At 42.3% G+C, this 23,327-nt stretch overlaps 1 protein-coding gene across 1 annotated transcript; it reads left to right on the top strand.

Annotated features, from left to right (window-relative positions):
• The first annotated feature begins 1,099 nt into the window (after positions 1-1,099).
• On the top strand, positions 1,100-19,503 carry LOC142564163 (receptor-type tyrosine-protein phosphatase H-like). The gene is made up of 11 exons (XM_075675050.1): positions 1,100-1,247; positions 1,351-1,402; positions 3,596-3,883; positions 4,492-4,773; positions 5,946-6,230; positions 10,846-11,145; positions 12,398-12,673; positions 13,173-13,475; positions 15,112-15,375; positions 16,588-18,580; positions 19,344-19,503. The coding sequence occupies exons 1-10, from the start codon at positions 1,155-1,157 to the stop codon at positions 16,878-16,880; spliced, it is 2,436 nt and encodes an 811-aa protein (XP_075531165.1). The 5' UTR covers positions 1,100-1,154; the 3' UTR covers positions 16,881-18,580; positions 19,344-19,503.
• The last annotated feature ends 3,824 nt before the right edge of the window (positions 19,504-23,327 follow it).

Raw genomic sequence — 23,327 nt, forward strand, 5'->3', positions numbered from 1 at the left:
ACACTCGTTTATGTAATAAACGAGGAGGGGTTATTCGAGGGGCCCGATTTTTATTAATCATATATACGAAGCCAACAATGGCACCAAGGACAACATAGGGGAAATGACTTGTACTTCCTAATTGAATTAAAGAAATGAAAAAACATGGAAATGAAAGGGGATGAAAAATCAACTAGCCGCATGTGGGGAACAATTCCCACCTGCGGCGAGTTGTTTTTTCATCCACATTCATTTGCATTAATTTATCGTTTCTTCATTTCAATCAGTAAGTTCAACTTATGTCGCCCGTGTTGTCCCTGGTGTCATTGTTGGCTTCATATATATATATATATATATATATATATATATATATATATATATATATATATATATATATATATATAAACCAAAAGAAAGCAATTCCGGGTCTTGGTATATATATATATATATATATATATATATATATATATATATATATATATATATATATATATATATATATATATATATATATATATATATATATATATATATACATACATACAAGGAAATGTTCTGTAGGTCCGGCGCATAGGTAGTTGAAGAAACGGAGCTCACTTACGAAAATTGCATTTGTAATGGCACGGCCGGAACGTTCAACCATTCAAAATGCAATTTTCGTAACTGTGCTCCGTTTCTTCAACTATATATACATACATACATACATACATATATATATATATATATATATATATATATATATATATATATACATATATATATATATATATATATATATATATATATATATATGACGAGACAGAGAAATTCGGGCGGGTCGTTCGACGCTTGCATTGGGACCCTGTGCAAGAGGGATTTCTTTTCAATGACAGAATTTTGATCTTTATTATCCCTTCCCGAGTAATTAGGCTTATTAACACAAAGAGAGGCGTTAGCTTTTCTTACAACCAAAATTTGCCATGACGCACTGGCCCAGAGTCCAAGCTATATGCTTCCTGTTTTTTTTCGGCATTCAATCAGTGGAAAGCGCCGAAGTTGCCTGTGTTATCTGTTGATATCGCTTCTTGGCCCTGGTACAACAATGATTCTTATCGCAGTTGCTGCAGCGAGCTGATAGTTCCCGCGCTGATAGAAAGGATTTCTAGTCTAGTAGCCGTTCTGTCTCGACGTTTGAGATGGAAGTTGACGTCGCTGCGAATCCCATAAAATTGCGCGTCTTTCTGTGCTTTGTTGCACTCTGCTCGAATATTGATAAGACGGCGTTGACGGTGAGAGTTATAGAGTTTTTGAGTGGCGTTCAAGTTATCTTATTCCACTGTAAAGGCATGTGCGCAGTTTGCCAACTGGCGTGAAGTTTATGTTTCACTTTAGGTTCAAGCCTATGTTGACGGAAGTGTTTCCAGCGGCTACTCTGATCAAGCCGGTGAGTTACGTTTCTTTTCTCTTCGGTGTTCCGATAGCGTATCTGAGGTAGTCGCATGTAGGGTATAAATTGCTAAAGGCTAGCTTGTTCGGTTTGACGGTTCGTCTTAGAAAACCCAGGAGCACGACAACACATAATGCCGACAACAAGAAAGACGCCACACAAGCGCTGTTTTACTAACAACTGTCCTTGCTTATTGCATCGCCCAATAGGATACTTTCCATAACAACGCACGGTTTGGCTCCTGACGACAGATTATCGAAAACACTAAGCAAGCCAAAAGGATCAGACAAGGAAAAGGATGTAGGTGCAGAAGAAAATCAGGGAATTATAAAAGTTGTGCATGTAACGAAAATGTTAGCAAGCTGCTTATGAGCTTAGCCGCAAAAGAAATCACGTATCTTAGCCGTGCATGAAATGCCTCAGTGGTTAGACTGTGCCAGTGGCGCATTGAGACGAGCCATTCCAGGCTGATCTTGTCTAATATTTTTCTTTTCTCATTCTCGTTATTGTTTTTATTTTTTAAATGTTTTTGCTTACGTACAGTGTTTTTGACAAACGCTGATCATGTGGCTAACCATGTGTTGTTATGGAATTTATGTGGTGTCTTTATCAGCCGTCGTTTCTTGCGCTATTTCCACGGTTTCAACGATATTAGTCATTCAAGGTGCACCCAGCCTATTGACCTAACAGGAGCACTAGACACCTAGGTCCTCAAAAACGATGGTTCAGTTTGCCATTGGTTCTGAAGCACTAACAATTTATTTAAAATAAGCTTGGATAGTTGGACTGCTGGTTGAATTAATTAAAATAAAGCTAAAACTCTTGAACATTTCTTCTAATGCCTTAAGACTCTAGTGCCTTAGACGAACAAAGGCCAGATGAGCTTGACGTTGCCGCATGCATTCACAGGTTATACATTTGAAATCGCGTGCTTAGTAAAAAATGTGAGTTCATTTATTCATCTTTAGTAATCTAGCATCTGCGCTTTGTCTTGGACAAGCAGTTAAATAGCTTTTTGCACAACGAAATTTAAGCGAAACTGTAGAAGACACTAGATAGGTCGGGAGTAAGGGAAATATATGCAAGTCGACATTGTTTAGTTCAATACGCAGCATACATATACGAGCAGATTATCACTTAAAAACATATATAAGCCACCCTTAATATTTTCCTTAGGCGTAAAGACGGTAGTCCGCGGTGCTTTGCCGCGGACAAACACAAACTGCACGAAGATGTGATGTTACGTACCTTATTTGCTCTATTGCAAACACACTGTAAGGAAGTTAAAATGGCGTGACGAAGGATGTGCGGTTGGTAGTTCTGCATGTTCACTCATTGTTTTTGCACCATCTTTACTGATCTCATTGTGTTTACGCTTTCGAAAGAACGTACAAAATCAAAGTTCACTGCAATGTAAAACGGCGTTTATAGGTTTGCGAATTCCCTTTTTCCAAAATATTTATGGCATAGTGTTTACTTAATCCTGCCGTAAAAAGCCGAATTCTTGGCACGCAGTCTTATTGGCCCCATGCTTTAACCCAATGCTACATCATGCAACCCGAGAGTCTGGTATCAATTAGGCTTAGCTTTCGAAACCATCACTGAGAGCTTGGAAAAAAAGCACTTTATAGCAGTGCGCACACTCTGTTGAGAAATCTTAGTGTCAGTGCTCGGGCCCAGAACGCCACGTTGTAGCATGGGCTACAAAAATGTACAGAAAGGGTAATACATGCCCGTCACTTCTATAGGCAAACTAAGCCATTGTATACTGTTTTGCTTGATTTTTCGCTCGCGCATTTACATTGGTCATAAAATGCGGTTGCATGCTCATATTTACTAATTCATATATGATCACAATCCTTACATTCCATGTGACAATAATAAAGAAATAGTTTTTTTAACCAGCACCTGATGGTCAACAGATATCAAGCTTAGCTGCTATAGAACCAATCCACTGTTCCATGTATTGCTGAGAAGTCTACATTTCTAATCAGAGTAGTAAGAAGAAAAGAATCTGTGCGTCACTCTACTGCAGAAATAAAGTTTATAACAAGGTAAAGCTAGTTCGAAGTCATCACAACTTGTGGATTGGTTCTCGTAACAGTAAGAGAAAAAAATTCGACATTTTAAGATTTTGTTCGGCTCATGATAAGGTTTCTCAGATGGACAAACGCATATTTTTTGTTTCAGACATTGGTCCTGTACAGAAGATCTCTTATCATATTGTCAATGTCACCGCCCTCAAAGCAACATGGAATCGACCTGTCACCAAAGAAGACATTAAAGGATACACTTTAGAATGCACGAACTTAGAAAGCCAGAGCTCCAGAAAAATTGATGTTTTCACAGCAACAGAGATTGTTGAAGCAAGCCTGGAGTTACAGGATCAAGTGGAACCATTTGAATGCGAAGTGTGGGCTTTTTCTAAAGACCAAAATGGAACCACTGTATCATTCAACATTACGACGTTGGGGTTGCGTGAGTTTTTTTCTTCAATGACCCTTCAACGGCGCACTTGTGACAAAGAAAAACGAAAAGCCACGGGGCCCCTCTGTGTTTAGAACCACAATCGTCATGTTGTGCGAGGAATTGCGCTAAATCCTGCTGCGCTCATTCGCGCTCTCTGTGATCCTCAATTGACACTTTCCCGGCGGACTTCCTTCACATTCAACATAAGGCACAGCAGTAATAATAACCCATGTATGAGTGCGTCTGAATAATTTTATTTGTTAACAGCACTCGTTGTAAAAGTTAGCAGTAATTTACTAGTTCTATTAAGAAACCCCTACTAGCGTTCCATTGTGACTTGTTCAATAACCCACTTTGGCACTGTATGATTATGTGCTCAATAAAGAGCGCCCTCCCCTTGCTTGTCCAGCATATCTACCACATGTAACTCTTAGCATGTCATGTCATACCCTGAATTTGTTAGAACCTCTTTTGGCTTCTGTACTCTAACTGCAACGTGGTGAAGACTGAGATGACAAAAAAAGCAGCCAATAACTACATGCAAATGCAAGTTCTTGACGGTTATGAGGCATGAGTTGCATTTCTACCTTCACTTGTTCTGAACTTTTTATGAACAGATCCTGTGGCAAACCTCAGTTTCGATGCTGGATGTGACAGCAGTTTGCGAGCGACGTGGTCATACACGGACCAGAACGAAGCTGGATTTAATCTTACGATCTGCTGGCTGTCAGGAAAGAAATGCGACTCGACTATCGTGGGAAAGAGCGTTCGGCTGTACAGCTTCTTGGCAAGAGATTTGGACGTCCAGTATCGGCTACACGTGAGGGCGATAGGAAAAATTTCTGGACTAAACGTGCTTAGCAAAGAGGTAACGGCGAATGCCACGTCTTTCCCGCAAGGCAAGCTTTATCTCTTTTTTTTCACTCTTGCATAGCATATTTCTTACTGAATATATTTTGCACAGTTTCTACGTATATGCCTGGATATTTAATACTAAAAGTATCATAATTCCTATTAGCACTTACTCTGCTTACATCAACGTTAAGAAATATCTGAAAGCTAGAAGTGCATTGCTTGTCGCAGTATGGTAAAGGCAGCTACAGCTCTATGCACTGTCATGCTGAAAAATAATGAGGATATTTCGAGACTCCATGTGCGTTTTATGCTTAACTATGCTATATGTAGCCGTGTCCCGATTCTGGTACTTACGAGCAAGAATCACACTTAGCTTAAAGGTGCGGCAGAATATTCCGCCCATCTATGTAATGCCGTAAATAGTTTTCTATACACTATAAAGGAATAAATTATGGAGTGGAAGGTACATTGTTTTCGTACAGTTTCGTCGCTCTGTTCACAATTATTAAGCATGGCTTCTCGGTAGCTTGAATTTTAAAGCAAATGGAGAGGCTTTGACACTGGCAGTTTTTATCATTGTTCATATCGTAGTGAGAAATCGCAGCTGTTATGGCTCAAGTAGGTTTTGCTTGTTTGTGTGGGTTAGTTTCTCACTGCTCATTCTACTAGCAAGATCACACTTCGGAAAAAAAATGCTTTTTACTACTCTTTCGGTGCAAAACGATTTGGAGCACTCAAATTCTAGAGGATTACATAAGCAATACAATTTCAGAACTGCTTCGCTTTCTTGGAGGAAAAGAACTCCGCCGGTATGCTACAGCAACAAATAATCCCTTAAAAAGCTCATTGAGCGTTGCGTTGACAGTTAACAGTCCTTCTATTCAGTTTTTTGTATACACAATGTAAAACCACATTTTCATGTGCGAATCTGGCGCAAAAATAGCACTAGTCAATCCTGCCTGTTCTGCTCGAATTAACACGACTTATGTTTGCGTCGCACCGGAACCAGAGAAAGTGCCATTTATGCTTATATATTTGTCACATTCTGTTTTCTGGATACAAAACTTCTTTTTCGTTAATAAAAATTTCAAGAAAAATGCGTGTGAATAAAAATAAATATTATGAAAGAAACAATGAAGCTTGTTGCAGTCTATACTGTCGCGCATATACTGTTTTCTACAGCGGCTGTAATTATTTACATTCCTCTTTTTTACAGTTCCGTTGCTCGCCGACGTGGTAGTCAAAGGCGTCAGTCCAGAAACGTTGAAGGCCACATGGCAGACAAATTGGACACACGAGATCCACTTTGAAATCTGCTGGTTTGCTCGATCAAACCAACGCTGCCAAAATTACAACGTCTCAGGCACACTTCACCAAGCTACTTTTACAGGCTTACTTCCAGAAACAACTTATCATGTAAAAAGCAACGGCCAGGTCACTTACGGCAACTGCACATGCATCGGTCCGCAAACCGAACAAGCTGCATCTACGTATTCATTGAGTAAGTATCTCTTACTGTTATTACTTTGGACCTGATGTCCTAAACCCATTTTGTTGTTGATACGTGTTGTACAAATGTGCGAGATACCAAGCGGTGCTGCTTTTCCACCACGTATGCTCGAAGATGGTACGTACTCTGTTGCTGAATTATTCAATGTAAAATACAGCGCTCATACATTCAGTAATTCCACCTTGTGAGGTCACATTCACTGTTGTGTAATATTTCATTACTCTCCTCCTCCACCTTGCTAAAACTTCACCAAAGCTAAATATAGTGAAGGAAACATAAATAGACCTTGCTCCCTATTTCTAAAGTACCTAATCTAAATTTTTAGTTACGGGATAACTCCACGTGATATGAGCCGCTCACAGATTTAAGAAATTTTGCTTAACAAAAGCCACAGAGTGCTCATTGCGAAAAAGTGGTCATATTTGGTGAAGCGATGACATTGTTCACAAGGCTGTAAGGTTCATCCGCCTCCGCTTCATGGCGACAAAAACTTGGTTGGTTTTACTTTTACTTGGATAAGTACTTTGATTACTTTCCCGTACTTCCGCTCGTTTGCGATATGGCTAAAACACTTGCCCAATAACTGCGAGTAACGAAAATTACAAGCATGAAACTGTAGCTACAGGCTATATGAATGTTGTTGTTGGTCAATAAGGACGTCTCGGAAGAAAACAATATTGAGGCACAATTTTCTTACGCACCCTTTCTTCCGTATAGTAAATGCATGTTTAGTTTCACCACCCGTTTCAATACGACTACAATATGACTACTTCCCGCCCACTTAGCGCTGAAATATTTCTTTTTCTTTCTTCTTCTCATCTCGACTATTGTGACAACGTGTATGGGGTCGATGCCTGTAAGATGAATGAAATACCCGTGAAAACTACCAAAATTACTGGCACCAGACAACGCTAAAGGGCTTGTTAATCTAGTTGAAACCAAGCGGAGTGGTGTCGCCATCTGGGCACGGTGCTTGCTAACATAGTGCTCCCTCGTTGTCCCCTTACCGGAGGGTGGCGCTAGCTGTGTGTTCCATGGCGAAAAACAGCGCGCAAAAATAAAATGTCGCGATCGACCATACAGCAGGAACGCTGCTTGTTGACACACTTTCTTATGCCGCTTGAACCGCAGTGTATTTTGCCATGAAGTAGTACCATTATGCTCGATTTCAAACCCTTTTAAAGGTAGCTATTCGCGAGGCTGAGCTTTGTAGATTCGTGGGACGACTTCCTAGGTGGCGGCAACTTATCATTTTAGTGTGGTGTTAGAACGAAGGGAGGGCAAAGTATCGTTACAATGCACGGTCACGGGAAGGACTGCACCAGCATTGGTCCGAAAAGGTTACTGAAGTTCCTTGAGAATTCGCAGCAACGTATCGATGGGGCGTAAAAGGGTCCACGTTCTCTTGTAAGATCATGCTCACCACATATTTATCAAATTAGGATAACCCTCCGCATATCGCTTAACTAGCGGTAATTGCCTTGCAGCTTGCCAATGCATTCAGTAAGCGCTTTTGCATGTATATTGTTTTCAGTGTGGATGAACTGAATTATTCGAAGCTTTTTTTGAAGTTTTCGAAGTTTTATGAGGTTTTTCTCTTCTTTGATGCGATTTGTGGGGTTTACTGTTATATTTCGGTGAACTAAAATCAACTTTAGCAATACCCTACACATGGTTGGAGCGCGTAGAAGACACCCAAGAAGTCTTGACTGGGTCCCACTTTTATAAATATCAATGCTCATGTACTGCTTTTAAATCGCTCATAGTGCTCTTAGTGGCATCTTCCTCTTTTCTCTTCTTTGTTCGCTTATTCTTAGTGACGCTTCTGTTTTCTTTTTTTTTGGTGCCCTTAAATTATACTCACATTTAAGGCACGTATAGATGTTGCGCAGGTGTGCGGCTAGAGCTAGATCTGTGTACTTCTCTTGTACGAGAAATACAGTGACTGCACACACGTCTACACTGATGGATCAACTACATCAACCAGTTCCGGCGGCGCTCTATTTATAACAGCAATGAGAATAACCAAGCGGTTCAAGACTTCCCATGTCACTACGTCTACAGCTGCAGAGCTCGCGGCTCTCCGCGACGCGCTTCAAGTAATAAATGCTGAAAGTCCTAGAAAAGGGGCGGTCTTCTGCGATTCAAGGCCGGCCTTGCAATGTGTGCAGTCGTTTCTCCGACATGGAACTCACGATCAGCTCACGTGCGAAATCGTGGAACTTGTTAATCACTTAATAGAAAAAGGCCATGGTATCTCTTTTCAGTGGATACCAGGTCATTGCGGTATCATTGGAAATGATGACGCCGATAAGGCAGCTCGGACGTCAAACCAAGAAGACCGCTGCGTCCCCATTCCTCTCTCAAGGACCGACGCCGCGAGGCAACTTGGCATTCTAGCACGCACGATCTCCTTGGCAGAGTGGAACACCGCACATACAAGGCGCACAAGACTGCAAAGACTAAACCCGTCACTTCAACTCAAACCTCCAGCGGGTCTACACCGACGTGAAGCGTCTCTTCTGTGCCGGTTATGGCTTGGAGTTGCCTTCACGAATGCCTACTCAGCACTAATTGGAATGAGTAATACTCCTGCATGTGATGTTTGCGGATGCGAGGAGAACATTGACCACTTATTGTGCCATTGTCCTCAATTTCAAGCACAAAGACAGTCTTTGTCCAACACATTGAGGACACTCGATAATCGTCCTCTGAGTGAACAGACCATATTAGAGCACCGTCCCGACCGATCATCGGCTCAGAAGGCAGTGAAGGCACTTTTGTGTTTTCTCAGAACTTCTGGTTTGCTCGAGCGACTCTAACTGAAGTGCTGTCCGTACACGTTCCTACACCTTCTCTCTCCCTTCTTTCTCTTCCCCTTCTCCCATCCCCCAGTGTAGGGTAGCCAACCAGACTATTGACTGGTTAACATCCCTGCCTTTCCTGAACTCTCCTCTCTCTCTCTCTCTCTTTATTTATGCTTTCCTCAAAGTCATTAGCAAAACAACCCACGTACTCTCATAATTCAAAGAAGCTAAAGGACCTTTCATGTCGAAGTGAGGTTTTTAAAAAATCCATGATTTCTCAGAACAGGACTGTTGTATCGGCCACTGTGTCCCAGTCTACGCTACACACTGCTCTTTCTGTCCCCCGTTTATTCCTTCTCTCCTGGATTACTAAGTAAGCAACCTACAATTGATAATGAGTGTTGGTTCTTGAGTGTCTCGTTCCAAGGTGTGTACATGTGTTGCGTTCCTGCCGGCCGCGTGTATGTTGCAGTGGCGACGAGTCAAAATTACACTCACCTAGTCGAGGCAGACCTGAACACTGCGGCAGTGAAGACAGCATTGCCAATCACTCTTACGACCTTTTAGATGCTTCCGAGCGTTGGCGAACAGATAAATGGAGGCCGTACCTGGTCAAAGTAGAGGCGTATTTTGAAGTGAATGGCATCATTTAGTCAAGTAAGAAGAGAACACTTGTACTTGCACCGAGCACGGAGACTATTGAAATCCTTGCCTGAAAGGTAGCTCCCCGCGTGCCAAACTCAGGACGAAGTTATCGAAGCCGTGAATGAAGACGATGAACGCAACGAAATAAGGAATACCATACCATACCATACCATTGCAGCGAGCTACAAATTCCTGAGTCGTTGCCAACTGGAAGGCGAATATATTCACCCTTTCATCGTCGAGATCCGCCGCATCACAGACGACTGCAAACTGCGACAGTTGCCTTTACATGATGATCCCAGATAGGATTGTCTGCTGCGTACGCCCAAGTGCGGTACGGAAAGAACTTCTAGTAAAGAAAGAGCTAACGCTAGAAGAAGCCGAAGTGATAACAAAATCTGCTGAAGCCGCGGAAAACGACCGATGAGTTTCGTCAGAAGTAATATCATTATTAAAAAAAGGCAAGTGGCATCGCCGGTCAACACCAAGACAAAGCGCCGAAAAGGCAGCGTGCCAGGAATGCGGACAACCTAGAAGCCTCAAGCATGACGTATGGCATGACGCTAACAGCGGCTGCTGGGTCAAGGCGCGCTGTTATCACGGTAGCTAACGTGGGAACCTCGCAAAGTGTCCCAGCCACAGTGATAAGGAATTCGGGGCTGCTGCGCCTGCGCTTCATGGCAATTTTTTTAGCGCTACAAGAAACCACGTTGGAAAATTTCTACGAAAATGCTTATATATGGACTTTGCGGTCGGTACGAACAAAATCTCTCGAGCCGCCTATTCGCCCAACGTTCAATTAGGGCGGTGTTGAACTGGCAATGAAAGTAAACGCAGGATCAACGGCGTGCGTCATAATAGCCCGACTGCTAGGTTTTCGATAAGGACGGCCGCGCAACTACATCACTGCGTAAGAAGCGCACGCCGTTGCGCCTTAGTAGGTAGCCTTAGTGCCGCACGTATACTTCTCATTGCGGATCGCTATGCTTTGCAAGAAGTCTAGCCCCGATTGGTATAACCAAATGCTTTACCAATAACTCTCACAAAGAACTCTAACGCGACGGTATAACTTCATGTACTACCAAATGTGCAGCAGGCTTTCACGTTCTTGTGTTACAAGAGTTTAACATCTGCCGAACATTTATTATTTGCAGATCCCGGTCCAGTTTGTGATTTAAAATATGAAATTGACAATGTGACAATCCTCGTCGCCACCTGGGATGGACCGCTTGCCAGCGTCGATTACGATGGCTACGTGGTGCACTGCGTGGAAGACAATTTTCGCGCCGTGAGAACGATTGAAATACCGGAAGCAGAGAAGCACGTAAACATTTCGTTAGACCTTGAAGAGCAGCTTGCAACATTCGATTGTGAAGTGTGGGCTTTTGCTTACAATGGAACCCAGCGGAACAATGGCACCATCACCACATTTTCTGTTACAACGAATGGCATAGGTACGTGCGAAAAAGAATCCTTTGACAATTATGCTTGCATGATGCTTACCTATAGGTACTCCTTGAGAAGATAAAGGCATTGAAAATGTCCCTTCTGTAACAGTTAAAACGCACGTTGGATGTCTTTGCACTTCCTGCTGTACTTGTGAAACTTCAGTAGAATAGCGTTTAAAAGAATTCCACATGAAGACTTATCGGTGAGATATTGAGAAACAGTGTTCATATTTTTGGTGGATAATATTATTTATGTGCCGGGGTGCTTAAGAAGAGAAAAGTTGAGGCAGGCACACAGAGGCACATACAAGAGCACTCGAGCAAGTGAGAAAATCGAAAATTTCGCACTTCCATATTGTCTACATGTTGTCAAAGCCACGTGACGAGCACCATTTTTTCTGTTAAGATTAAATAGTATATTTTTGTTTTGGTGATAACAAAACGGATGATATGCTCACACGCCGGCTTCGCGGATTATGACTTTTGTTTCTTTAATTTTCCGAGTATGTTTGTCGCTGTGATAGCTGATTCATTGATCAGTATGACTTAACAGCTCACCCACGTTGCATTAGTTTAATAGTTCTCTGCTGTGGAAATAAAGTATAATACGAAGGCGCGCAATCGTAAAGAGAACCCCCCCCCGTCCCCCGATTAGCTTGAAACTCAATGTATTGTTTTTCGTCTTTTTGACGTGGTGAGCTCACACCAAAGTGCCTGCAGTAATAACCAAAAATTATTTCGGTCAGAAAAGGGAACGAAGTTGGCTATTCCGCAGAACACGTGCACGGCACCGGGTAGAGCTGAGCGCCTAATGTCCTTGTTCCGCAGTGAAGAACACCCTTCAGTGTGCAATTTTTGCGGTGTGTGATACGTAAGAAGTCAGCCTTGCAATTGTAATATTGCGTGACAATATTTCGCAGCATTGCAATTGACACTTGTTCAACCATATGCCATCTACTTCGCCATCAGACGTAATACTCTGTTCTAACGGCCTTGAGGTGAAAAGCAACCATTACACAAACTAAGGAAGAGAAAATGCCTACAAGAAAAATGACACGTGGTACTCTTGTACAAGCTACCTTATTACCCTTACGCAACATAATTTATAACGATTACATATTTTGTGGACGAGAGACTGAAGAGGAGTATTCTCTATATCTTCTAAGGATTGATGCCAGCTTTTTCCTTTACCAAAGCAGTTTGCTTTATCAACATCGTTTGCTTTTCTTGATTTCCGGGGCCTCTTGATTGTACACAGGTCCTCCTGAAAATGTCACACTTATTGAACGAACTACGACGAGCTTGGCGTACTCGTGGCCAAGAGATCCAAAGGCACCGAACTGCCGCGTGCGATTGCTGGCTGCCTACGTGAGTGAGGAATACGAAAATGGCTGCTCCAGATTGAGTGACAAAGACGTTCTTCAGTATAACGTCACCAGCCTGACACCTGGACAGAGATACAATGTCTCAATACAGAACTGTGCCGATTACTGCGGCCTGGATAAGGTAGTTAATGACTACACGGACGTTGCTGGTAAGTTCAGGTGTTGATTCCTATATTTACGGCCGTGCATACTATCTTTATGAACTGTAGAGCATATCATCCAGCCTCTCCGCGAGAGCATGGTAATCTGCTTTTGTCTAGTTAACCAATGAGTAAGATTAAATGTACATTGCTCGCATTTTAATGGCGCTGTAATTTTGTAAAGATGACCAGAAATTAAAAAGCAAGCATGTTTTCCCACTAAAGATAGCCAGGTGCGCGCTCGTGTGCAATGTATTTGGCCTGTATTTGATCTTAACTATATTTTTACTTCTAAAGTTGCAACCCCTTTGCGCTCATTCAATAGCTTTGCTGGTCAACGCAGATATATCCTACATGATGACAAAGCTAGAACGCATAGGCGGGAATTATTTAAACCTGATATTATGTTCGCATGCGGAAAGAAAACATCTCGTACTAAGCCACAGGATTGAGTTTATGTTAAACGATGTTATTGAATGCTCCAACTTTCACCTCTTTCCTCTTGCAGCACCATCCGAGGTGAGAAACTTCAGTGCCTCAGTCACTGATTTTGTAAAAGTGACGTTCAAGTGGGAACAGCCAGCGCAACCAAATGGCCCCATCGACGGGTACCTTATCCAAGTCGTAAACGAAGACTCGAATGTCACAACCCAAATTCTTGCAGACGGAGTCACGACCAATGTTAACATTGTGGTGGCATCTGAATTTACGTCTTTCCATTGTTCCATCAACGCCTACAATGTAAGAAAGCCAGAACAAGAAAAACTCTTCGGTCCTGGAATTTCTACTACCTTCGAATCCCTTGGCAATGGTAAGGCTGGGCAAATGCATTTTAGAGAGCCTAAATGAGTTTTACACTTGTGTATCTGGGACGCATTCATTTACATTGCATGCTTATATTTTCTAGGCTGTCTGTTTCGACAGCATTATTAATGAATAAATTACTTTATAAATTAATTCAACAATATTGCTATTTCCTACCAGCACATTTTCAGACCGTAACAATTAATCTGTTCCCGACTATCGCCTGATCCATCCCAATGCGATGCAACTTCACTGTGTCGCTTTTGGCTGGGCGTCACCTTTACAAGCAACCATTCTTTTCGTACTAGCATAATGAACTGTGTCTAATCCCACTTCTGTGATTGCGATGAGTGAATAGCACATCTCACCATCTACTGTCATTGTTTTGATGATAGAAGACAGATTTTGCGTGTCAACTTAAGCCGACGGTATGACAGAGCGTTCATGACAGAAATGGAATTGGGACCATGCACTTGACAGTCATGTTCACAGAACGACACCATAGCATTGCTGCGATATTTAAAGACGGCTAGCCTTTGTGACGGCCTTTGATCGCGCATTTAACGATGTTCTAGTTTTCCCTTTCACTTTTTCTATTTCTGCCCGCTTCCTCCTTCCCCATTCTAGTTAAGGAAACGAGGTGCCACCTGGTTACTTTACCTGCCTTTCCAGTTCTTTGTCTCATTCTGTATTACTTGCTTGGTCTTTCTCTCTATATGTAATCTAATTCTTCAGTGGGTACTAGAAAGGCATAGTGTAAGACAACACAGAAGCAATGAGAACAAACACAAAATGCCCAATAACCGACTTAGGTGGGCTAGTTGTTTCGTGGCTTGATCGAACATGGTTATAACTTCTCGTTTCGAGGACAGGACACAGAAAGAATGCACACAGGACAGACGGCGGATATCCTGTATGCATTCTTACTGCGTCCTGTCCTCAAAACGCGTTATTATAACCACGTTCCATACTCAGTAACCGCAGCACAGTAAATTTCGTTACATAAGAGGCAAATAGAACTGACACCTTGAGGCGCCAAGCAGCGTTTGTGTCCTCCTTAACCGTGTCGTTCAGCCATCGAAGAAAAAGAGCGCTTCCTTCAAGTGTGACTTCTAGATAACATCTCTGTGCGTTAAATGTCCCAGTTAGTGTAGTGGCAGTAAATCTGGAACGTAAATGTTTGAGTGAACTTTGAACACGCAATTTTGTGCATCCCAAGTTTTTCGCAATTAGCCGTGCCACCAATTCTAGGACTTCGCTATATTGGTGCTCGTTGTAAAGGAGCCGGAGCACTGACGACAAAAGGAAGAACCTAAAATTCCTGTTTTTTCCTAATGAAACAATGAAACAACAACAGTGAAAGTTAACTGTTAAAAAAAGACGGCTCTCGTTAAATCGAGCCTTTCATTTTTCGCATTTCGCACAGTCACATAAACCACACGAAAAATGAATGAAATGAATAATTTGTTATCTTAACAATGCAAGACAGCCTGTACGAATCACTTCCGTGATGTGTTATGTTTGAGTTGTGTTTTACAACAACTATAGGGTGGCTGCACATATATTTTGAGCAGTCATTTTGTTTCATTTCAGTAAGCATACCGTAAATGCGAACACTGTAAATTATTTGTCTAATTTTGCAGGACCCTTCCCACCACATCCCACTGCACGTGATGTTCAAGAAACGGACGCAGCAGTTTACTGGGACAAAGCAGAAGACCCTAGATATAATATTACATCTTATAGAATTTCTGTCGAAAGAAAAGGCAGTTTTCCTACTACGGACACCAAGTTTAATGTAAGCCACCTGCACCCTTGGACTAAATATGTCGTTGGTGTATCTTCATGTGCACAAGAGACTGGTTGTGGTGAAGCAAGATCCATTTCTTTTAAAACAGATGTGTCAGGTAAGCTCTCCTAGATACTCTCTTGGAACAATAGTAGGAATTCAAATGAGAGAGCCCATTACACTGAAGCATTTTAACAGTGACAAGGAATACGAAGGCTTGACTCAGATAGCTGCAGTATCTTAACCTAAAAACTTAAAGCAAAACGTAAACCGAAATGGTTTAGCGTAATAATAGGTAGGCCACCTTGCATTATATTGCTTAAATGACTGTTCTTCGTTACTGCGCCGCAGTATTCTTCATAGAATTGTGTCAACGAATATCGCTGGTTTGTAAAAAAAGATATTGTGCCATCGCACTAGGCTATATACTATTCACAGAATTCATGCCAAAACGGCCACTTTCCTGCTTTGAACGACATTTTGTGTTGCACACAACTGTGTCATTGCATCAAATACTCCTCGGAAGAGTGTTCTTAGGAGGATTGTCATTTTAAAGTTAACCAGTGGAGCAGTGTACCAAAACTTCAACAAAATTCTCCGGAGCCGGGTCTGCAAAATTAGCAAATATTGCGACATGTGGCTTTTTCATCGATAAATAAGCAGGAAGACACAAGTACTCGTCTTTCACAGTAAATCCTTAAAGCATTTTGGAGCCCATAAACATTCATGCACTTCCGGTTTTCGTGAGAAAATTCTTAAGAAAGAGTTACTGATCTTTGTGCATTCGTGGGTGCGCACGTGAGTCGGTCTTCTCTTGCTGTTGTATAGGGGAAGAGAAATATAAGACAAAAATTTAAGACTTCAATTTGTCATCTGCCGTGAGATTATCGAAATCTAAGTCCACCCTGCTTTACTTGGGATTGCAGATCGCGTGATTTGTCACACAATTATTCAATTGCCTCTAAAGTGCCTCTCATAATCAGTTTAGAATGCTAGAGAAATCAAAACGCAAAGCTTCTGAATTAGAAGCAGGATGCGCAGTTCTTAAGTAGTGCGCATATATGGTTGCATTAGTGGAAACTACACTTTCTAGAGCATAATATTGTAGTGGGTGTTTGCCATGAACGAATACGAATGATCGATAATAAAGGCCGGGAATCGACGCAGCGAACATAATAAAACACAGACAAGCTCTGTGAGACCAGTCACCACCCATTTTTAAAAGCAAGACTACTAAACTATAGGCGTAAGACCATTTTCATACGCCTAATTTTTCTAATACTAACTAGAAACCAGTAGCCAGTCATTCCTGTGTACATGCTCTCCGCAGCGCCATCAAAGCCGCTATGGCTCTCTACCGGATCTGTTGGCGCGGAATGGATTTACTTTGAGTGGAAACGACCGGAACTGCCCAATGGCCCCATCGACGGCTTCAACGTCAGCGTCGTCGGGCGAAACGTTTCGTTCGGAGCAGTAACGACAGATTTATCGTACAACGCAACCCAACTGAGCCCCGGAACGTTGTACAGAGTCTCCGTGTTTGCCTTCAACTATGGATTCCAGAAAGAAAAACGAGGCCCTTCTGCGACGCTCAGAGCGTCTACCTCAAGTGATGGCAAGTAGAGATGCTAGATTCATTCCATCTTTTTGGTTGTTGGTTTAGAGCCTTTTTGAAGTAAGTATGCTGCACAATACAACTATGATGATATGCGGATTGTGCATTTTTACCGGCAGTTCTCTTTAAATGAATAGCTAAGAACAAGCTCTTGCCCTACTTCCCGCTGTATGAAGAGCTAGTTACAACACGCGACACCAATTCTGGAACATACCATACGGTGTGTCTAAGAAGCAGCTCTTGTGGTGTAACTACCAATAGCCATTATCCTGGTGCTGGTCTTCTGTGACCAAAATAGGCCCTGATGCAGGTTTCCTGGTAATATTAAGTAGCTTTGGGGAGAAGAGAAGGGTATTATGTTAACGGATCGTTACATTACATTGACATTTGTAAAATGGAGAGAAAGTAACATTGCAGTCGTTGAAGTAATTGTCGAGCCATCAAGCTTTCGACATATTTGACCTTCGAGTGACTCCTTCATTAAAACCAGGTTCTCCAAAACTAAGATACTTGTTGAATAATATTGTCTGACAAAATAACGTTTCTCGATATTGAGTGCATTTTTTTCGTTTAACACTCCAGAACTGATACCTTCATGTCTGGAGCCCTGGACAAATCTGAGGGGGCACAGAAATTTCTTTCCAAGGAAGAACTGGGTGTTCTGCGTTCATGAAATGAAATACACACACTTCGCTATTATTGTTGTCGCACAATAGAAGTGGGGGTGTAAAGTCATGGCCAATCATGATGCTAGAAGTCACTTACAGTGTCTGCGGTACGGCAAGGAAAAACTTTATACACAAGAGCACACGAGAGTAGGTAGCTCCTCCTCTCTGCAGTGGGTGGTACTCCAGTCCAGGAGTCCAGCAGACCTTAGCTGCCCTTCTCGCTCGGTTGACCAGATTGAGCTCGACAGCGCTGCTTCCCATTGCCGAGTGGTGGGATGTGCTCTGTGTGTGAGCTCTGGTGTTTTTGTGCAAGCCCATTGATCCCAAAGCGCAACATGTGCAAGTCCAGAGCGTTGTGCATTGGTCGCAGCGTGGGCATTTGTAGGAGGATGACTGTCGAGATTCGTTTTCACTGATCCGAGGCAGCCACTAGCTTTGGAGACGTGACGCGGTCACTATATGGGATGCCCTATATGATGCGCACTTTTCAAGAGTCAGATGAAAATTAAGAAAACAGATTGCTTTAAATAATAAGATTCAGATTTTAGCTAAAGTATAGTGGGGGTCCACAAAAAGCATAGCTGTCGTCAGTTTCACTAGTACTGTTTAACTGTGATTCTACGGCGCCAGCATTTAGCGTTCTAGCCCGAATGTTCGCAAGCGTTTACAGATATGAATATTTGCAGGCAAGGTAGGCTTCCGAAAATAATTGTCTCATATTGAACTGCGATGTATACTTGCCATTTTTGAGCTGTACATCTGTATATCAAACACATTCATTAAAGTAACTACATGTGTTTGGTGTTACACGTGTCTCTCACTTCTCATCCCTTTCCTTCTTTGTTTCCATGTTCCTTTTGGCGTACAATTTGACAAGAAAAGTAAATATGAGAACTGTGTTTCTAACCATTCCTTGGATTTTATTTTTCAGCAAAAAGTGCAAGCTCTCTGTTGCTGATCATCGCCGTGGTGTCATTCTTCGTAACAATCTGTGCTGTCGCTGTATACTTTCTATGGCAGCAGTTCAGGACAGATATTAGGTTAGTATGTTTCTTTTTGTCTTATTTCTGATCCGGCGGCAGCGTCCATTTCAAATAATTAATGACTACAGCGAACCTTTGAACCTGAAGAAAGGTAATTGCTGTCTCAATCTAGCGAGCTAATTCCGAAGTGGAAATAGAATATAAGAATGTTTTAATGGAGGCGTAACCTTCATTATATAGGCAGTCGCTGGCGTAAAAAAATTTTTGACGGGCCTCACGAACTCCCGTGTTTGTGAGGCGAGCAGGCGTGCATTTATCACACGATCAGGGCTACGTCATGGTACAGAGATAGCTGTTCTCATACTGAGTCCTTTTCTTCCGAAAAAAATGACCACATTCTAAAATTTCACTTATATCATAGTGAAGCCACACATTTCTTTTTAAGGAGATAATATGTCCAAAAAGAACACGAATTGTTGTTTTGATATTTATTTCATTCTTTCACCGCAGCATTTTCCCGTTTGTGTGAGTATTCAAAATGTGGTCATTGTGCATCGAGCTATATTAGACAAAAAAAACTGTTTAGTAGTTTTGATTGAAAAACAAGGAAATATCCAAAGTCGACTATGTGTCGTTTTGTTTTTTGCAACAATAATTTATTACAACGGGGATAACATAGCTATGTTTCATTGTCAAGGAGCAGTTTAGTTTTGGTTAAATATCCCCATGTACTACACGTTAAAGCTTGAAGTTACCGATTAAGTTTCTTTTCTTTGCTTCGGAAATGCAATTTTCGACTTAAAGTGGATTCTGTTTTTAGAAGAAGGACACCTTCCGTGGAAGATGAAGCGGAACTCCACGCCATGAAGCCATGGCTAAGGATCCGCCGAAAACTTTGCCCTATGGCTGTGTTCGGACAAGAAGAACTGGATGATCCACTTTTTAGCTGAAAGTGTAAAATGAATCACTTTTATTGCGTTGTTTTGGGTGGTGCATCCGCATGACAACCCCTCACTCGCAATGTTTCTTTATTTCTTTTTTTGGTCTGCTAACCTATGAAGTGCAACTTACACAGAAGCAACCATCGACCACTGAGGTCTATGTCTCAATACGACTTCACAATGCTGCGAGAAGGAACAGCCTCACTTTTAAAGTTCCATGTTGGGTTGCGTTCTTCCGTGCCACGCAGGTTAAGTTCCTGATGTTAATACTCAAGCCGCCCATAGTTCTCACCGTTGTTATGTTCAATGTTACTGCTGAAAGCAAAATTTAATGTCAATCGCTGTACCGAAGACACTGACTCTAGTGAATGCAACAAGCTTGTTTGCCACTCGTACACGGCATTCCTTACACGGACGTTTGCCAATCGGACAAAGCATTCTGTAGCTAATGTCATATTTTTGTGCCCATGTTGGTGGGGTGCCAATTTGTTTCAAATCAGTCGTACTCAAAATGAGGCGAGCGCCAGCTTTGGCAAGTCTGCGAAATGTCGTTGCAGCCTCAGAAATTCTTGACACACATCGGCTTGCGGCAGTGTCAGGTCAATAAACGCAATTGTCTTTTTTGGTAGGGGGCGACATTCTCTCACTTGGAACGCTTTTCGCTTGTCAGCGTGCAGTAGAGCTTTCGTACGACGAGTGCAAGTTGATACACAGCAGCCGATCAGTTGATACACAGCAGCCGATCATCAGCCGATCAATAATTTAGCGATGTGAACGTTTATTTGAAAAAGTGTTAGTTTTTGCAGCTGCATAATTTAAGCACCTTCGCCGTGCAAATGGGGAAAAACATTGGATGGCAGTAACGTTTGCGCTATGCGAGCGGAAACATACCACATTGCACAAACTCGCCAATTACTCCTTCAGTCGTCTGATGTGGTGGTACCTGTTGCGTTGTCCGACGTGCCTGCTTAGCACAAGAAAGTAAAAGTGAGTCAGAAGCAGTGAGGGTAAAAAAAAGACCGTGATTTCTGCTCCCACGTGCCCACCTTCGGCGTCATCACCCATGCGCCTGTTGGGAAGCGAACCAAAATGAATTCGTAGGAAAGCTATTATCGTTAAACATTTAGAGTGATCCATGGCTTGCCTCTAATGTTTCTCTTTTATAGGTCAAGGACCTATTTATAAGGCCAAAAAATTGGATATGGACGATGTCGTGTTTGTTGTCGCTTAAAATGGGGCAAGACTAGAGTCCTTCCCAGAAGTCATCATGCTTATAAATTTCATTATAGCATCCGTAGGATTTTCGCCAAGATCAAATTTTGCTTGCGACATTGAACAATATGGGCGGCCACCTCCTTCGAAGTGAAGCAAAGGCTACTTCGTAAAAAAATAACGTAGTAAAATTTTTAAAGCATCTCTGGCATGCCAATACTATTCTATAAAGATCAAAGACACTTATTTGTATAAAATGAAATGTTTAAATGAAAATATAAAATGCCATGTCTATAATGCTTAAAGGGACGCAAAGGCAATTAGAGTCCACGTGCACTGTTTAAATACCATTGCAGAAACATTGCGACGCTTGTCTTGTGCCCAGACAAGACTTAGTTTACGACAAAATTGCGTCTGAAGGGTCCGAATACCTTTATCGCAATTCAAATCTCCCGCCAACCAACTGGGGGAATGGTGATGTTGCATGTGCCGTCACCGCTCTTTGCTGCCGCCGATGAGTAAAACAGCGCTCTACATTGCGGTGTTTTGTGCACAGAACACAAACGCGCGTGGCATGTAGAAACCGAGCCAAAGTAGAGCGGCGGTTCACCGTTGCCCCTGCTTTTGGTCAACTGGCGTGGACAGTTCGGGCCATGACCTCCTCTGGTTTGGCCATCCCGCGACATCGCATGAACGTGAAATTCTCTGCTACTTGCAGTTTGTGCGAGTTTCGCGAGCCGGCAAAACCAGCGTAGCATTAAGGATAACCCCCATGCAAGCGATCTTGCGCGTGCCAGCGACAAGCGACGCGATGGAGATGGCTGTCGCGTTCGCTCATCGCCTACTAGTCGTACCCCATGCGAGCGATGACTTCGAGCGACGTCGCCCCAGTGTTGCTGGTATGAGGGCAGTAATATAGGCGCCGAAACTAGCGTGACGCGTGCTTTATTAACTCAAGTTAATGTGTTTAACTTCACAAAGCAGCATAAAATATTTCTGAAGGTCTTGCAATAGGTTCTTATCCTTGCACTATAAAAATTCAATCGTTTGCTCGTTTCGTGCGACAATCGGTAGTACTTGAGTTATGTATATCCAGTTCCGGCTTCGCGCTATTGGCAAGTCGCTCATAGCACTCCCAGGTGACAAGCGACGAATTATAGATTTGCAGGACCGAGCGATCCGTTCAAGCGACGGCCCGATCCGTCGCTCGAAGCCGTCGCTTGTCGCTGTCGCGTACAAAATCGCTCTCATGGGGTTTAGCCTTCGCACGATAACGAAACTACTACAACGTGAAAGCTCGGGCGGCGTGTTCGAGTGAAAACAAAACCTTTCGACCGCCCGCGTCGCTGTCAAGAGTAAACCCAATAAGTTCTTCTTTCTAAAAATGAAACAGGACTGCGCAAGTAGCATTTTCTCTCTTCTTATAATGTAATACAATGATTTTTTCATAGCCAGTGGTTGAATACTAGCGACAGAATATAAATGAGGAGTGCCTTCGTCATCGCGCAAATACCTAAATGTCTCGTGGAAATCTGTGAGCGCGTCCTGCATTTACCTAAAATTTCTTCATTACTAAGGCGCTGTTCGCAATAATATAGACGCCTTAGAGATTATCGAGCACTAATCCATCACTATAGCTTGACTTACTATATGCATTTCGTGTCCCTTTAGGATTCATCATAAACATCCTTCTTAGCTTTACCGTGATCAGTATATCCTTTTCCTCTGCTAAAAGCAGGCTCTCTTATCTCTCCTAAGGATATCCATTTCCTCCTCCAGCTGTGAATTTCACCTGACCCACTTTATAAAAGCGAGTTTCATTACCTAATCAGTGCATCTACTAGTTCCTGTCACGCATCCAAACTGCCCTCTCTTCCCTTGTTCGGCTACCCACTTAGACCACAGGTTCTGCAAACCACTTTTGTGGAATCCCTCATGGTGGAGGAAGGTAAATGAAAAAGAAAATTATTAGCCACCGGATTGTAGCACTGAGCTACAAAGGAAATTCATGTGCGCTTCGTAGTTGACAAAAAATTATTCTGGTCTGCGAAACTCATACGATAGCCGTCGCATGGGTTTGCTTTGCAGCTTAGTGTTACATATGGATGGATGACCATTCTTCCTTTCAGATTGCACATACTGCGTGTAACATAACCCTTTTAACAGCAGTACCTTGTATAAAAAATAAATCAGGTGCCTACATTCAGTCCTCCATTTACTGTACTGTTTTTCTAAATATTAGCTTGGCAGACAAACAGTGCTGTTAGTCTCTTGTTGCAAGATCCTTCGTTTTCTCTTCATCAGTTTCGATTTAGTATCGACATAATCAAGTTGTAAAACGTGGATTACGCGTGCATAAGAAAGTTCCAAGAGTCATAATACTGAAAATAAGACATTCCGCTTCGTTGACCTTCGAGCCTCCACGTTTCTATCAGGTATATGTAAGCTCTGACTAGGGTTAACAAATATCTGGTTTACTTCCACTAATGCCAAGCGGTAGGTTTTCCACATGTAGGAAATACATATCCAGTACCAATTGAGTACAATTCCGCCGATCCCCACCAGTAGCAAACGGCACCATCATGCAGATTAAACTTGATCCGACCAGTACACACACTTATGAACCCTTTTCGGTTTTTATCAACCTCAAT

The sequence above is a fragment of the Dermacentor variabilis genome, chromosome 11 (genome assembly GCF_050947875.1).
Source record: "Dermacentor variabilis isolate Ectoservices chromosome 11, ASM5094787v1, whole genome shotgun sequence".
Taxonomy (NCBI): domain Eukaryota; kingdom Metazoa; phylum Arthropoda; class Arachnida; order Ixodida; family Ixodidae; genus Dermacentor; species Dermacentor variabilis.

Excerpts from the sequence above, each read along its gene's own strand:
- LOC142564163 (XM_075675050.1), top strand. The coding sequence starts at position 1,155 with ATGGAAGTTGACGTCGCTGCGAATCCCATAAAATTGCGCGTCTTTCTG. Across the intron at positions 1,403-3,595 it reads CGGCTACTCTGATCAAGCCG|ACATTGGTCCTGTACAGAAG; the intron begins GTGAGTTACGTT and ends TTTTTGTTTCAG. Across the intron at positions 12,674-13,172 it reads TGACTACACGGACGTTGCTG|CACCATCCGAGGTGAGAAAC; the intron begins GTAAGTTCAGGT and ends TTCCTCTTGCAG.